The sequence below is a fragment of the Theropithecus gelada genome, chromosome 4, assembly GCF_003255815.1.
Source record: "Theropithecus gelada isolate Dixy chromosome 4, Tgel_1.0, whole genome shotgun sequence".
Taxonomy (NCBI): Eukaryota; Metazoa; Chordata; class Mammalia; order Primates; family Cercopithecidae; genus Theropithecus; species Theropithecus gelada.
In genome coordinates, this window is record NC_037671.1 from 115,421,373 (window position 1) to 115,438,631 (window position 17,259).

Genomic DNA, 17,259 nt, shown 5'->3' on the forward strand with positions numbered 1-17,259 from the left:
CTGTTTCACTGTGCATTATTCAGTGTCCTACCTTAGCTGGAATCTTGGCTGCATGATTCTCCAGAATCAGTCTCTTTAGGTGCAGAACCCAGAGGCGTTTGTCTTGCTGGGATTTGGCCTGCCAAGACGAGATGTAGACAGTCAGACAACTTGATATCACCACCCACAGGACCCTCTGATGAGATGGGAAATGACCATGTGGCCAGAACGCTCTCAAAAAGCTGCCTGGTACACAGCACTCATCATTACACAAAGGGGCCTTGCGGAGAGGCCAGGGCCTGGCCGCTACCTGGACTGTGTGCTGCAGCTTGGGATTCTTGTAGTGGAAGACGCTGAAGCTGAGCGGCTCCTTCGGAATCACCTCCACGAGCATGAGGTTGCCACACTAGAGCAGAGAGAGCAGAGAGGGTGAGGCACACTCAGGAGGGAATGGAACTGGGGATCTGAGTCCCTGCCCGTGGCCAGCGTGCAGACCTACCAGGATGTGAGCTTTGTATGTAAACGTGTCGTCTCTCTTCTTCGTGATGAGCAGCAGCTTGTCAAAGAGGAAGAGTGTCCGCTCATTCTTGGCTCGCTGGATGCGGAAGGTTCCCTCAAGCACCAGTTCCCCATAGCTGGTCAGGTCTGGCCCCTTCCAGTTAGTGAGCAAACTCTGTATCTCCTGAGAAAGGGAATGGGCCATGGCATTTAACAGGAGGCAGAAGCCAGACACCAAAGGCTTGATGGCCCATCTTTTGAGCCTCAAGAATGGTGCCAAATCGTCCCCGATGGGGTCTAACGATCTACGTGGTATCTGATGGTCTATTACATGGATCTGCATTTACAGGTGGTGTCACTTAAGGGCTAACAGAAATGAATCAGGCTGTTAGTTGATGAGCTGCTACTTACTTATTTCCATTCCTTCATCATGCCATGCTGTGGCTCACAGCAGCCCTTACATCTTTCAAAAGCCAGGTCCAGGGGCCACCAGTATGGGACCCTCTCAGATAGGCCTCCTTCACTTGATTTTCTTTGTTTTGTTTTGTTTCCTTGAGACAAAGTCTCACTCTGTCACCCAGGCTGGAAGGAAGTGGCGCAATCAGGGCTCACTGCAACCTCCACCTCGCCGGTTCAAGCGATTCTCCTGCCTCAGCCTCCAAAGTAGCTGGGATTACAGGTGCCCATCACCATGCCTGGCTAAATTTTTTAATATTTTTAGTAGAGATGGGGTTTTGCCATGTTGGCCAGGCTGGTCTTCAACTCCTGACTTCAAGTGATCTGCCCACCTGGACCTCTGAAAGTGCTGGGATTACAGACGTGAGCCACTGCACCCAACCCCTTCCCTTGATTTTTCTCATCCCCTCTTCTCTGGGGAAAAAACCCTTCAGAGTTGTTGACTTGAAGACTTTCTTCAAAATACCAAAGTTCATACCACACATAAGTAATTCAAAACTAAAGCCTATATAAATCATCCACGTCATTTTCTCAGAAATTTCTTGAGTTTAAATTTACTTACTCAGGGAAAGGAAAGGAACCTTTCTTTGCCCCTAACTTACGTTTCAGTACTTTTTTTGTTAAAATTTTAAAATTGTATGGGTTCATGGTAGGTGTATATATTTATGCGGTACACGAGATATTTTGACAGGCATACAATGCATAATAAACACATCAGGGTAAATGGGCCTCCGTCACCTCCAGCATTTATCATTTCTTTGTGTTATGAACATTCCAATTACACTTTCAGTTATTTTATAAGTTGTTGTTGACTATAATACCCCTGTTGTACTATCAAATACTAGATCTTATTCAACATTTTTTTTTTTTTTTTTGAGACAGAGTCTCGCTCTGTTGTCCAGGCTGGAGTGCAGTGGCGCAATCTTGGCTCACTGCAACCTCTGCCTTTTGGGTTCAAGTGATTCTCCTGCCTCAGCCTCTCAAGTAGCTGGGATTACAGGCACCCACTACCATGCCTGGCTAATTTTTGTATTTTTAGAAGAGATGGGGTTTCACTACGTTGGCCAGGCTGGTCTCAAACTCCCAACCTCGGGTGATCTGCCTGCCTCGGCCTCCTAAACTGCTGGGATTACAGGTGTGAGCCACCGCATCTGGCCTAGATCTTATTGTCTCTAAGTAAAGTTTTGTATTCATTAACCACCCCCACTTGCCCAACTCCCCGTTTTAGTGCTTTTAATGGAAATTGATAAATATAAACTAATAACATGACTTTGACTTTTCTGTGGAATTTATTGTATATCAGTATCAGTGTTTTTAAAGGAAGTTGATTTTGTTATTTTGAAAAACGAAAATAGTCACAAGCACCATTTAATTAAGGAACCCACAAGACAACAAAAACTTTACTGGTTGAAAACAGAAATGAACAGAAATGGAGTATTAGTTTGAGCAGAGTCTGATTCAGTAATGACCTCAGAATGTCAAGCAGCTTCACAGAGTGTGAAAAACCAGCCATTTAGACATTTCTGAATACAGTAGTCCCCCTTATCTGCAGGGGATATGTTCCAAGACCCCCAGTGGATTCTCAGAACTGGGGATAGTATCGACCCCTAAATATACTATGTTTTCCCTACAAATACATACCTATGATAAAGTTTAATTTATAAATTAGGCATAAGATATTAACAACAATAACTGATAATAAATTAGAATAATTATAACAATATGTCAGCATCACTGCTCCGTTTGGGGGCATTATGAAGCAGAATAAGGTTGACTTGAACACAAGCATTGCAAAACAAGACAGTCGATCTGATAACCAAGCCAGCTACTGAGTGACTAACAGGTGAGTGGCCGTAGGCAGTGTGATTGGACAAAGGGGTGATTCATGTCCTAGGTGGGAGGGAGAAGGGCAGTGTGAGATTCCATCACGCTACTCAGAATGGTACACAATTTAAAATTTACAGATTGTTTATTTCCAGAATTTTCCATGTAAAATTTTTTTTTTTTTTTTTTTTTGAGATGGAGTCTTGCCCTGTTTCCCAGGCTAGAGTGCAGTGATGTGATCTCAGCTCGCTGCAACCCTGTGTCCCGGGTTCCAGCGATTCTCCCACCTCAGCCTCCCAAGTAGCTGGGGTTACAGGTGTGTGCCACCATGCTCGGCTAATTTTTTGTAGTTTTCTTTTTTTTTTTTTGAGACAGAGTCTTGCTCTGTCACTCAGGCTGCAGTGCAATGGCACGATCTCAGCTCACTGCAACCTCCACTTCCTGGGTTCAAGCAATTCTCCGGCCTCAGCCTCCCAAGTAGCTGGGATTATAGGCATGTGCCACCACGCCCAGCTAATCTTTTATATTTTTAATAGAGACAGGGTTTCACCATGTTGCCCGGCTGGACTTGAACTCCTGACATCAAGAAATCCACCTGCCTCAGCCTCCCAAAGTGCAGGGCTTACAGGTGTGAGCCATCACTCCTGGCCCATTTAAAATGTTCTAACCTTGGTTGACCACAGGCAAATGAAACTGCCGGAAGTGAAAGTGTGGATCAGGGGGATGACTGTATTCAATGGATTCTGATATTATGTCTGCAAAACATTTGTATGATAAAGCATTAAACTTTTGTTGCCGTTGCTAAAAAAAAAAAAAAAAAAAAAAAAAAAAAAGCAGCCTGGAAGATTAGAATGTCATCTTCCTCTGAGTTTTGATAGTCAATGACATCACACCACACTCTGGCTGCCTATACCTGAAGCCTACAGAGTTTGTTCTGACTTATGAGCCAAATAAGGTATCCTTTTTCTTGAGTTAGGCAAGGCCACTCTGTATAGCGTGGAGTCACTTTGGGCTTTTCTCTCTCACTCTAGGGACAGCCAGGAGCCTGGAACTGGCCTCTGGGCCCACGCAGCCCCTTGTTTCGCTTTTCATAGTGCATCTATTGAAGTCCCCAGGGCATGATCACTGGCCCAACATCTGTCAAAAGTTCCTTAAGATTTAGGGCTCAAAATGTTTGTGCTGGATAGGCCTTTAGCAAACTTCTCTGTCTTACTTTAAAAATGAGGAAACTGTAGGGCGTGGTGGCTCATGCCTGTAATCCCAGCACTTTGGGAGGCTGAGGCAGGTGGATCATCAGAGGTTAGGAGTTCAAGATAAGCCTGGTCAACCTGGTGAAACCCCATCTTTACTAAAAACAGAAAATTAGCCGGGCGTGGTGGTATGCCCCTGTAATCCTAATCCCAACTACTAAGGAGGCTGAAGCAGGAGGATCACTTGAACCTGGGAGCCGAAGGTTGCACTGAGCTGAGATTGTGCCACTGCATTCCAGCCTGGGCAACAGGAGTGAAACTTCGTCTCCAAAAACAAAAAAAAAGGAAACTAAAATGACATGCTGGAGGGTCACATCCCAAGTGACTGTAAAGGAGCTGGTTCAGCCTTGGCTCCCCCTCCTCTGCGTCCCCTGCCTATGACACCCACGCACCACCTCATGATTTTGCAGGAACTGGAGGCAGAGGAATAAAGGCTTAACAAGTGTTTATATAGTTTAGGGAAAGTTGCTTTAAACAAGAATTACTAAATTTGCAATTAATAGAAGTAGGAGACTCAAAATTTTAACTTAGATCATCAAAGGGGCTATAAGCAAACAATTAGCTTAAAAGTTATAATTTTGGCTGGGTGTGGTGGCTCACACCTGTAATCCCAGCACTTTGGGAGGCTGAGGTGGGCACATCAACTGAGGTTGGGAGTTCGAGACCAGCCTGACCAACATGAAGAAACCCCGTCTCTACTAAAAATACAAAATTGGTGGCTCACGCCTGTAATCCCAGCACTTTGGGAGGCTGAGGCGGGTGGATCACCTGAGGTCAGGAGTTCGAGACCAGCCTGACCAACATGGAGAAACCCCGTCTCTACTAAAAATACAAAATAAGCCAGGCATGCCTGTAATCTCAGCTACTCGGGAGGCTGGGGCAGAGTAATTGCTTGAACGCTGGAGGCAGAGGTTGTGGTGAGCTGAGATTGTGCCATTGCACTCTAGTCTGGGCAACAAGAGCGAAACTCCATCTCAGAAAAAAAAAAAAAAAAAAGAAAGTTATAATGTCACTTTCTCTTAAATAGCCATACTAGACAATGGTCAGTATTACTGATGTCCTGAACTTTTTTCAGGGAGAACTACACTGAAGACCGTGAGTGTAGTGCAGTACTTGCGCAGTCTTAATATTTTATTGGGAAAACAGTCAGTCAGTACACCTGCAACCCTGCTGGGCACCGACACCTCGCAGGCTCACCTGTAACCGGACTGCGTGCTCATGTTTCCGCTTCATGTCATTGATGTGCCAGGCGACTCGCTGCATTGTGTCTATAGCATCAAGCACCACATCATAGCCTTCTGTGTCCTTATCAAGGTGATTTTCTATTTCCTTAAACAAAAAAGAACAATTTTTTCCCATTTTTTTTTCATACAGCCAGTGAAACAAATGCCACCTCTATGATTAGTTCCTTATACTTTATTTTTACTTATTTATTTACACACTACCAGCTGGGTGTGGTGGCTCACGCCTATAATCCCAGCACTTCGGGAGGCCAAGATGGGTGGATCACCTGAGGTTGGGAGTTCGAGACCAGCCTGGCCAATATGGTGAAACCCTGTCTCTCCTAAAAATACAAAAATAAGCTGGGCATGGTGGCGCAAGCCTGTAGTTCCAGCTATTTGGGAGGCTGAAGCAGAAGAATCACTTGAACCTGGGAGACAGAGGTTGCAGTGAGCCAAGATTGGGCCACTGCACTCCAGCCTGGGTGACAGAGTGAGACTCTGCCTTAAAATAATTAATTAATTAATTAATTGACAAAATATTTACAGACTACCATCATTCTTTAAGATTTTGAGGCTGGAAATACCTGCAACAAAATGGTAAGACAAGGAGAAAAAAAGAAAAGGGATAGGAAAGATAAAAGTGGAATAGAATTCCAGGATAAACAGGATAAAATACAACATGCATGTAGCCCATTGAGTATCACAGTGATATTACAGTTATTATAACAGATGTGGGAATTGATCTTATAGCTGTAGAGTTCTGAGCTTCCTGGTGGCCAATGTTAAACAGTTCTCAGTAATATAGTTCTCACTCTTACAAGATAAAACGCATACTTATTTTTTCCCTTATTTATTTATATAGGAAGCAAAATGTTTCATACAGGACCTTAATATTTAACAGACTCAAAAATATAGCGAAAACTATCCTTACAAAACGATCTCTATAGCGAGTAGGCATTTTAGCACATTTTCCTATAGATAAGGTTTTAAAGGCCAAATGAAGTGGACTAAAGACAATCCTTCAGAGTGTTGAGAAGGATCTCATGGTTTCAGCACTCAATTCTCTGATGGTCAGAAGTATGTTACATTAGCAATCATCTTACCACTGGAGGCCCACAATCCCAGGAACATGAGAGAGGGACAGGATCTTTGTTCTAATTCTTTTGAGCACATAAGACACTTGTCCCTTGATCCTCAACAGTCTAAAGATAGAGACTATTGTATAGAGTTCCTTTGATTCTTTATCTCTCCTCAGTGCCCAGCAGAGAGCTGGGTGGTAAATAAGTGCTTATTAAACTGAAACTATTGCCTTCTTAAAAACAACAATAACAGTAATCCTATATTAGTGCCTAAAACAGTAAGAAAACACTAATCAATTAGATCGTTCTTGTTACATTTATCATACATGATCAGCTAACAGGTAGAGGTTAAATGTTATAGTACAACTTGAAGATTAGTCCCATTATTTTATAGTAACCACGTAGATCTTTGTTTACTTTTACTGAATACTCAACTTTTTCATCTAGCTAGAAACTGTATAAGAATTTACATTTTCTTTCCATGCTTGGACTCAGCTGTTAACAAGGTCCTAAATGGCAAATTTAAAAATATAATGATTTCTTCTTGTAGCCTGAGAGGCAATTGTGCTCATCAGTAAACAGACTGGGAGGTACAGAGGATATTTCTGTGGGGATTTTCATGGATGGCTACATAACTTTGAAATGATGTGAATGGGCCGGGCGCGGTGGCTCACTCCTGTAATCCCAGCACTTTGAGAGGCCGAGGCAGGCAGATCATGAGGTCAAGAGATCGAGACCATCCTGGCCAATATGGTGAAACCCCATCTCTACTAAAAATACAAAAAATTAGCTGGGCATGGTGGTGCGCACCTGTAGTCCCAGCTATTCGGGAAGCTGAGGCAGGAGAATTGCTCAAACCTGGGAGGCAGAGGTTGCAGTGAGCTGAGATTGTGCCACTGCACTCTAATCTGGCAAAAGAGAGAAACTCCATCTCAAAAAAAAAAAAAAAAAGAAAAACAAAAAGAAAGAAATGATGTGAATGACATAGAGGGAGCCCTCTAATCATCTATGAAAACAGAAAACACTTCAAAAGCAACCAGAAGTCAGTTTTCGATTAATCTAACCACTTTTTTTCTTCATTGCCAGCCCTTAATATGCAGGATAAAGGCTGTTTTTCCTATTAATTAACTTTTTGTAAGGATCTTGACTCGTTGTCTCACACGCTTAACTGAGATCTTAAACTTTCTTTTTGACTGACGGCCCTCTCACCGTCTAGAAGACCACATTAGAGATTTTTGGGACACACACGTCTTAGATGTTATATTAACAGAATACAGCAGAGATGTGTCCCGAGACAAATTTTATTTAAGAGTTATTTGGACACTGATTTTGCAAATAAATCCCACTAAATCTAAGAGGTCATAAGGATCAATTTAAAAATTAAAATAATATCCCCGACGTGACTTCAGAGAACATAAGATTCTCCAAAGACAAGCCACCCAGGCAAAGAGACGAAGCTAAGAAATTGCTAGTAAAGATGGACAAAGTTCTTGAAATTTTAAATATATATGAACCAAACAAATCTGGAATAATTATCCAAGTTAGAAACCTGGAATCACTTAAAAAGAGATACCTGTAAACTGCAGGCCTGTTGACATGGAGAGGAACTCTGAATTAAAATTCCTTTAAAAAGGGGATTTTAATGTATCATAAAAATAATAAAAAACAATAGCTTATTTTTACCAAATGCCTGTGAGTCACAGTGAATGTGGGCAATTGTTAAGATTTAGACCCAGGCAGTCCCAGAGCCCTGTTCCTAACCACTCCACTGTACTGTCTTTCTCCTGCTACAAAAGTAAGCAAGTCCTACTTACTGAATGAAAATTACCTACTATCATAGGTATTTATTTTTTTTTTTTCATTCGCATCAACTTTTTTGGAGGGTAAGAAATAAGAATTTGAGGCCGGGCGTGGTGGCTCACGTCTGTAATGCCAGCACTTTGGGAGACTGAGGCAGGAGGATTGCTTGAGCTCAGGAGTTTGAGACCAGGCTGGGCAACATGGTGACATTCTATCTCTACCAAAAATACAAAAAGATTGGCCGGGCATGGTGGTGCACACCTGGAGTCCCAGCTACTCAGGGTGCTGAGGTAGGAGGACTGCTCGAGCCCAGGAGGCAGAGGTTGTAGTGATCTGTGATTACACCACTGCATGCCAGCCTGGGCAACAGAGCCAGACCCTCTCTCAAGAAAAAAAAAAAAAAAAAAAAAAAAAAGAAAAGAAAAAAGAATTTAAGAGATATGATTATCTTTGTTTCTAAAGCCTTCTTGAATTTTGTAAAAGTAGTAGAAAATAATATAAGAGGAGAGACACCTGAAGTGACGCTAAGCCCAGCGTGGAGGTCACTTATGACTCTGCTCATCTGTCCTCTCCCTTTTTAGCCTCTTCTCTTTGCTCTCCATACAAAAGCCAATCTATGACAAATAGCTTTCCTTTCCAATTGCCTACTGAATCGGGGCTGATGGAAACATTACAAAATCTGTTTTCCATTTGCATGATAGCTCCCTGCCTGAAACTGTCAGTGCACAGGGCGAGGCACTCCTAAGCCCCATCAGAATCAGAGCTAAGATTAATCTCTTCTCTTGGCTGTTGTCAATGGGGCTACGGGCCTAGAATATAAATATCTCCAAATCCTCAAAGCAGATTAGTCAGTTGTGAAATATGAGTGTGGGAAATGTTTCCATATGTCCACAGCATTTTCTGGTATTTTCCACCAAACTTAATATATACACACAAAACTCCCATCCCCTGGAAAGTGCTCACGCCAGGCAGAAACTTACATGCAGAAGGAGATGATACTTGAGAATCCGCTGCACTGGTTTCAAGAGATAGGACCCCAGAGGCAGCGAGTGCTTCAGAGTTTCCTGACGTTCCCTGAAGAATTTGGCCAGTATCTTGTTCCTCATGCACTCTGTTAGCACAGCCACGGATCTGCAGGAAGAATCCATGTTTTTATCTAAATTGTAATGCTTTATGTGGATATTCAAGTTTTAAATGCCATTACAAGTGTAAATGCTCTAAAATGGGTAGGGTAGTTCCAGAGCTGCAGCCAGATCAGCACGCCTTTAGGTAAATTGGAGAAAGGGGTCCCTCTGGGAGGGTGAATTAGAAAAAGGCACTGGACCCAATGGCAGTGGCACCCTGGACTCATGGCTTCTAAGGAACAAGTTCCTTCTTCCTAGGAGACGCAGGCTTGTGCCAGGGCCCATGGCTTGGCAAAATGTATCTGAGTGGGATTTTAGCCCCTAGCTGTGCCCTATCTGGGTATCTCTGTGCGGTGCTCACACGGCACGTCTGTGTTCCATTTCCACAGGTTAGATTATAAAGACTAGGCAGACTTTCTTTCTACTAAGAAAAAGGAGTTCCTTCCTGCTAGGAGATCCAGCCCCCTGTCAGAGCATTTATCACCCCCTCTGCTGGCCCCTTTTATATGATGCACAGACTGCGACCCTATGTGGTGACCTTCCTTAGAGATCTCTTCCCTTGGGGGAATCTTTGAACAAGTCTCCCTTTCCACCTCCAAATTGTTATCCTTGCACATAATACAGCTTCTGGGAAAGCCAGAGAGTCTTGCTCCTATGGAGTGCGCCTCAGATCAGGGTGTTCCAACAGTGGGTTAGAATTCCTTCAGCCCAGATCCCCCCGAGGTGCTGGGCATAGATTGCCCCAAAACATCTTAAGGCAATGGTTGAAACAATGCTCATATCACAAAGCAAGCTAATGGCTTGTGCAGTCACACACACGTAAATTAAAAATCTTTTGTTCTCAAAATGTAGAAGGAAGCAGGTGGAAATAATTTCAGCCCTTTTCTCCCTAAGTCAGTAACATTTTCAGGATTACTTGAGAAAATCAGATAGAGCCAAACAACAAAATAAGGCTGTGAGAAAGTTAAATGGAAGTTTCATAATTAAACCATTAGAATCCCTTTTGTGCCAATCTATTTTGAGAAAAATCTATTCACACTGATTTATTTTCCCCTTGAGTCAAGATTTCAAAACTCCATCATGTAACCTAGGAACGCTTCTAAGGTTCTTTAGAGTCAGAATCGGCTGCTCTGTAGCCCTTTGGCCACCTAAAGGCTTGGGCTCTTGCTTAAGGGTAAAAACCTGCAACAAATTAGGAGTACGCTGAGCTCCAGGTTCCTGGAAGTCTTGGGCACAGGCAGGCATCTGAGGACAAGGACCTGGCCAGGTTTGCGCCCCTCCCTGGGGAACAGAGTGTGGGAGCTTGTGTCTCTTCACAGTAAAATCACTGAGGTATGACTGGTATGAATATAGTGGACACTGTCAAGATGTGCCTGCGACATTTAATATCATCAGCCTGGCTCCAAAGGGGGAAGGAAAATTGTCAGATGGGCTGAAATACCTGGCACTTTTGGCTTGTTAAGTGGGAGAAAGGAACTTCGGGTCTCAGAGAGCAAACTGATTGGATACAAGCAGACAAGTTAAAAGATTTCTCTATGAATATGAAAACCACCCAATTGGGCAAGAAATGGACATGTCTTCTTCACTGCGAACAACTTTTGAGTACCTTTCTGCTAACATGTTTCTTCAGAGTCAGACTCAATTTTTTTTTTTTTTTAAAGACAACTGCCTCACCAGGCACGGTGGCTCATGCCTGTAATCCCAGCACTTTGGAAGGCCGAGGCAGGTGGATCGCTTGAGATCAGGAGTTCGAGACCAGCTTGGCCAACATGGTGAAACCCCATCTCTCCTAAAAATACAAAAATTAGATGGGTGTGGTGGCACGTGCCTGTAATCCCAGCTACTTGGGAGGCTGCAGCAAGAGAATTGCTTGAACCTGGGAGGCAAAGGTTGCAGTGAGCTGAGATCACACCAATGCACTCCAGCCTGGGCGACAGAGCAAGACTCTAACTCCAAAAAAAGACAACTTTCTCCAGAAAATTATCCTTAACCTTGAGCTTTTATTACACATTACTGAGTTTGTCCTGTGTTAATTTATATTTATTTGATCTTCCAGAACGTGCTCTTTCACCATGGCATTTAGTTGCATCTGACCTTCAAAAGAATAGAAACTACTTGAAGGCAAGGGTATTGTTTGCTATTTCCTGCCAACTTACACCAGGCTTGGGACAGTGCTCCATGAATGACAAGCTCTTAAAAATGTCCTTGCGCAAATGATTTTGCCTTTTCCCTGGCTCTGAGGCAGCCTAGCATATATAGAGAGGCTGTTTTTATTTTGTACTCTTCTTAGTAAATCACAAAATCTTCTGAATTTGCAATTTTGGAAGTTTAAATTAAGAAGTTATTTCTTCAAATGATATGTTTATAATGAAATTTACACAAACATAATTCCCCAAACAAGCTCCTGTATCGTTTTAGATTCTCATAATTGGGTCCGGAACTTTGTTGATTCTTCAGAATCTGAACATTTATTCCTTCCCTGAGGAAGAAGTTTTGTGGAGAAGTTGAGGGCCGATTCTGTGACCCCTCTGAGTTAGGGTGTGAGGCAAGCTGGCTTTTGGTTTACAATCATGGGATTTAGCTGGGGCATCCTGCAATCTCCTGATGTTTTCAGCATTAAGATGGAAACAAATCCTTTAAGAGAGAAAATCGCTTAAGTGAAACCATGTAAATTAACTATGGGTGGGTCTACAGATAAGGATGTATAATAAATGTTCTAATATGCATGTGGGTCTATTTATTTATTTTTTGTTTTGTTTTTTTAGGGGAAACTGGGGAAAGCAAGGATCCTCCAAGGGAAAATATTTGCCATGAGTAAGTTGAGCCTCTGAACTTCTGGCTTCTCAGGTTTTTTTTTTTTTTTTTTTTTAAGACAGAGTCTTTCTTTCTCTGTCAACAAGGCTGGAGTACAGTGGTGTGATCTCAGTTCACTGCAACCTCCACCTCCTAGGTTCAAGGGATTCTCCTGCCTTAGCGTCCCAAGTAGCTGGGATTATAGGCATGTGCCACCGTGCCTAGCTGATTTTTGTATTTTTAGTAGAGATGGGCTTCTGCCATGTTGCCCAGGTTGGTCTCGAACTCCTGACCCCAGGTGATCTGCCTGCCTTGGTCTCCCAAAGTGCTAGGATTACAGGCATAAGTCCCTGGACCTGGCTGCTTCTTGGGTCTTTAAGATATAGGATCTTGCTCTGTTGCCTGGGCTGTAGTGCAGTGGTGCAATAATAGCTCACTGTAGCCTCAAACTCCCGGGCTCAAGCTATCCTCCTGCCCCAGCCTCTTGAGTAGCTGTAGGACTACAGATGCATGCCACCACATGCAGCAACATCCTGGGTCTTTAATCTATACTGGCTTTCCGAGGTTACTCCTGACAGTGGGGAGCAGGGGACCTATTTGTTCTTCCTTCCAGAAGTAACACTCAGGGCTCAGCCTGTTGGCTTCTCTTCTAGGTGGATCCCACCATCCACTTTATCATCAGGGACCTGTCTACCAAGACTGGCTACAGAATGTGTAAAGTCTCCCTAGCGCTCTTCTTCCTGGCTGGTCCTTAAGATAACTCAAGGTCTGGCAGGGCGCCGTATAATTGCAGCTACTCAGGAGGTTGAGGTAGGAGAATCGCTTGAACCCAAAGGTAGAGGTTGCAGTGAGCTGAGATCGCGCCACTGCACTCCAGCCTGGGTGGTGGAGTGAGACTGTCTCAAAAAAACAAAACGAAACAATCCATAACTCAAAGTCTGCTAATCATGTGGAAAAAAAGGAAAATAAAAAGGCAGGGGGAGAATCACAGTTTCAGCAACTTTTACAAGGACATATTCATAGTAGCACGAGGTCTTAGAAGTCGGAGAAGAAACCCTGGTTCAAATCCAGGTTGGGGCATTCATCAGCTATGCACCCCTCAGAGAATCACCTTACCTAGCAGAGCCTCAGTTACTTCATCCATGAAATGGGGAAGGGGCAGGGATGATGATGAACTAGCACTTATGAAGAACCTAGGAGGGGCCAGGCACCGGGATGGGTGCTCTGCTTTAAAAAAAAAAAAAAAAAAAAATCCCTCAATGTCTCTGGATTGCTTTGAAAAGTTAAATTTAGTATTTTGTATGTACAGCATTTAGTACAGTGCTTAGGAATTAGTAAGGGCCCAATAAATGTCTTCTGGAGAAAAAAAAGAAATTCCTACAGTTGTAGCCCATCATCGTAGGCCCAACTCTCTTACTGAAATGGTCAATACATTGTCCAAGGATGCTTCCTACACGGCCCTTGTGACATTGATTTCCAATGCAAGAAAAACTGAACCAACAACCCAGGCGAGATGATGAAGCCCCTCTTCTCATCTAGGCTTATGATGATCTGTCCTTCCTCTGAACTCCCTTAAACTTACATAATTCGTAAAATTTATTTGGAAAAAATAGAACCTGTTCTCTCCCCACCTAGATTATAAAAACTCATTAGCAATGTTTCCAAAATTCTTAAAAACATGACACACACAGAAAAGGGCTAGCAGGCAAGACTTACCCTGATGCGACAGCTTGCTTAGTTTCCTTTTGGAGATACCTAGTCACCTTTTTGGTTTCTCCATAGACTTTTTCAATTTTTCCCCACCCTGGCTCTGCAGGGAGCCCCAAAGCCCAGATGGATCCATATCTGGGTACCCCTATAATCTGTTCTCAGCACGTTTTGCATTCTTCCCATATTATTCAGCACAAGGCCAGGCACAGAACACCTAACAACCATGTGTACTGCACCAGCCGACTTGAAACAATGTGAAAGTGAGCAAAAGTACTCTTGTCCCATTCTTGATCCATACCTTGGATAGTTAGTGCAATACTGGGTATAAATGTGGAACTCTTCACTCTGCAAGGAAACAGAAGACATTTTTATAGGAAACAAAGCACAGACACATTCATTTGAAAACAATAAAAAGAAATAGCATTTGGGCCTTGACATTTCTACATATATATATATTTTTTTTTTTTTTGAGGCGGAGTTTCGCTCTCGTTGGCCAGGCTGGAGTGCAATGGCATGATCTTGGCTCACAGCAATCTCCGCCTCCCCGGTTCAAGTGATTATCCTGCCTCAGTCTCCCGAGTAGCTGGGATTACAGGAATGCGCCACCGTGCCCGACTTTGGTGGATTTCAATGTCTTTCACAATTTTTTCCTAGACTCTCAAAGAAAAGAGGTATGTAGACAGGGAGAGGAAGTGGCTGGAACTTTTGATGGTAAGACCGTCAGTCAGAATAACTAATTCAAGGCCCATGAATTACTAGCTCTTGCAAAATCTAAAATAAAATTACTTTCTTTTTTTTTTTTTTTGAGATGGAGTCTCGCTCTGTTGCCTAGGCTGGAGTGCAATGGCGCGATCTCTGCTCACTGTAGCCTCCGTCTCCACCTCCCCAGTACAAGCAATTCTTGTGCTTCAGCCTCCCGAGTAGCTGAGATTACAGGCATGCGTCACCATGCCCAGCTAATTTTTTGTATTTTTAGTAAAGATGGGGTTTCGCTATGTTGGCCAGGCTTGTCTCTAATTCCTGGTCTCCAGTTATCCGCCCGCCTCAGCTTCTCAAAGTGCTGGGATTACAGGCATGAGCCACTATGCTTGGCCTTGAAATTATATTTTGAAAAAGAGCCACAGATTATTTTGGTGGAGTTTCATATTCTGCAATTTTTTTTAACTTTTACTTTCTTTTACTTTTTAGACCACTTAATGCTAGATTCGCGTGACTCTAAGTGCCTATTTTTCTGGCAGCTTTAATGCTTTAATTTTTTAAAATTCTAAAATCTCTACTTAGAATCCTTCCTGTTAACCTCAACTGGAATTAGGTTAAACTTTTTTTTAATGGAATTAGTTTAAACTTCAAGTAGAGAGAATAGTAAAATGAATCCCCAAGTTTCCATCGTCCAACCCCAATAATCATTAACTCCTTGTCTCTGTCCCCCGCCACTCCCCTGCTTCCCCATCATCCTGAATTAAATTCTAGACATCATTTTGCTTGTAAATAGTTTAACATGTATCTCTAAAATAAGGACTTTATTTTATTTTTTTGAGATGGAGTCTCACTTGTTGCCCCGGCTGGAGTGCAAGTGGTGTGATCTCGGCTCACTGCAACCTCCGCCTCCTGCGTTCAAGCAATTCTCCTGCTTCAGCTTCCTGAGTAGCTGGGACTACAGGTGTACGCTACCACACCCAACACATTTTTTGAATTTTTAGTAGAGATAGGGTTTTGCCATGTTGGCTAGGCTGGTCTTGAACGCCTGGCCTCAAGTGATCTGCCTGCCTTGGCTTCCCAAAGTGTTGGGATTATAGGCATGAGCCACCTGCCCAGACTAAAATAAGGAAACTAAACAGAATACCACTGTTACACTTAAATAATTCCATAACATCATGAGGTTTCACCAGTCACTATTCATATTTCCTTTTTTCTTTTTAAAAGATTTTGCCTGTTTGATTTGCAAATAAAAATCACATAGAGCAGGCTGGGCGTGGTGGCTCACACCTGTAATCCCAGCACTTTTGGAGGCCACGGTGGGTGGATCACGAGGTCAGGAGATCCAGACCATCCTGGCTAACACGGTGAAACGCCATCTCTACTAAAAATACAAAAAATTAGCCAGGTGTGGTGGCGGGCGCCTGTAGTCCCAGCTACTCGGGAGGCTGAGGCGGGAGAATGGTGTGAACCCGGGAGGTGGAGCTTGTAGTGAGCCGAGATCGCGCGACTGCACTCCAGCCTGGGCGATAGAGTGAGACTGTCTTTAAAAAAAAAAAAAAAAATCACACAGAGCAAATGGCTGCTATCTCTTTAGTAGTCCCTTTTAATCTTTCGGTTCTCCCCTAGTTTTCTTCCTTTTGCAAGTGAGTTGAAGAAACCATACTGTTGTGCTGCACAGCCCCAGTTCCAGTATTACTGATGACATCCTTAGAGTTTCCTTGTTATTTATGTTTTTGAGATGGATTCTCACTCTGTTGCCCAGGCTGGAGTGTAGTGGCATGATCTTGGCTCACTGCAGCCTCTGCCTCCCAGGTTCAAGTGATTCTCCTGCCTCACCCTCTCAAGTAGCAGGGATTACAGGAATGCGTCACCACATCTGGCTAACTTTTGCATTTTTATTGGAGACTGGGTTTCCCCATGTTGGCCAGGCAGGTCTTGAACTCCTGATCTCAAGTGATCCACCCACCTTGGCATCCCAAAGTGCTGGGATTACAGGCGTGAGCCATCACGCCCAGCCTGGTTTCATTTAATATGCCCTGTCCATTATAGTCGTACTGGTTTAGTACAGACTTGCTCAGATTTAGGTTCCATACTTTGGCACAATACACTAGTGGCTATTTTGTGCTTCCTCTAATGGAAGTACAATGGAAGTCTAATGGAATTGGGAAGTCCAATGGACATAAAGTCTGGTTGTCTCTCTTCTGTGATGCTAACAACCATTGGTACTTATTGGCTAGATCTATTAATTTATTAGGGTTTGGGAAATAGTGGTATTTCTAATACTTTATTCCTTATTTATTAGCTAGAATCTTTCCAAAAATAGAACCTCCTTATATTAACTCTTGGTTACTCTGAAGTTTATGGTCTGTATGGGAAAGGCAGAATAAATGCTTAATTCTTTCCTTTTCATTTCAAGACAGGATCTTGCTCTGTCACCCATGCTGGAGTACAGAGGTGTTTTCATGGTTCATTTCAGCCACAACCTCCTGGGCTCAAGTGATCCTCCCACCCCAGCCTCCAGAGTATCTGGGACCACAGGCATGCCACCACCTCTGGCTAAGTTTTAAACTTTTTTATGGAAACAGGGTCTTGCTATATTGCCCAGGCTGGTCTCAAACTTCTGGGCTCAAGTGATCCCCCTGACTCAGCCTCCCAAAGTGTAAGGGATTACATGCATAAGCTACCACACCCAGTCAATTCTTTCCTTTAATTTTCAAAATAATGCCTTGATTCTCCAGCATCATGCAAATGTGATCAATTTGGTGTTTTAATATCACTAAAAATTCATTAATATGGGCCTATTTAATGAATTTTCATTGTTTTC

General features: G+C 43.1%; 1 protein-coding gene across 1 annotated transcript in view; it reads right to left on the bottom strand.

Moving 5' to 3' along the window:
- Positions 1-17,259, bottom strand: part of PLEKHG1 (pleckstrin homology and RhoGEF domain containing G1) — a 156,356-nt gene that overhangs the window by 31,793 nt on the left and 107,304 nt on the right. The window contains exons 5-10 of the mRNA XM_025384161.1: positions 14,035-14,081; positions 9,090-9,240; positions 5,205-5,336; positions 479-661; positions 290-385; positions 32-118 (exon numbers count right to left, since the gene is read on the bottom strand). Coding sequence (XP_025239946.1) covers positions 32-118; positions 290-385; positions 479-661; positions 5,205-5,336; positions 9,090-9,240; positions 14,035-14,081 — 696 coding nt within the window. The remainder of the gene's footprint in view (positions 1-31; positions 119-289; positions 386-478; positions 662-5,204; positions 5,337-9,089; positions 9,241-14,034; positions 14,082-17,259) is intronic.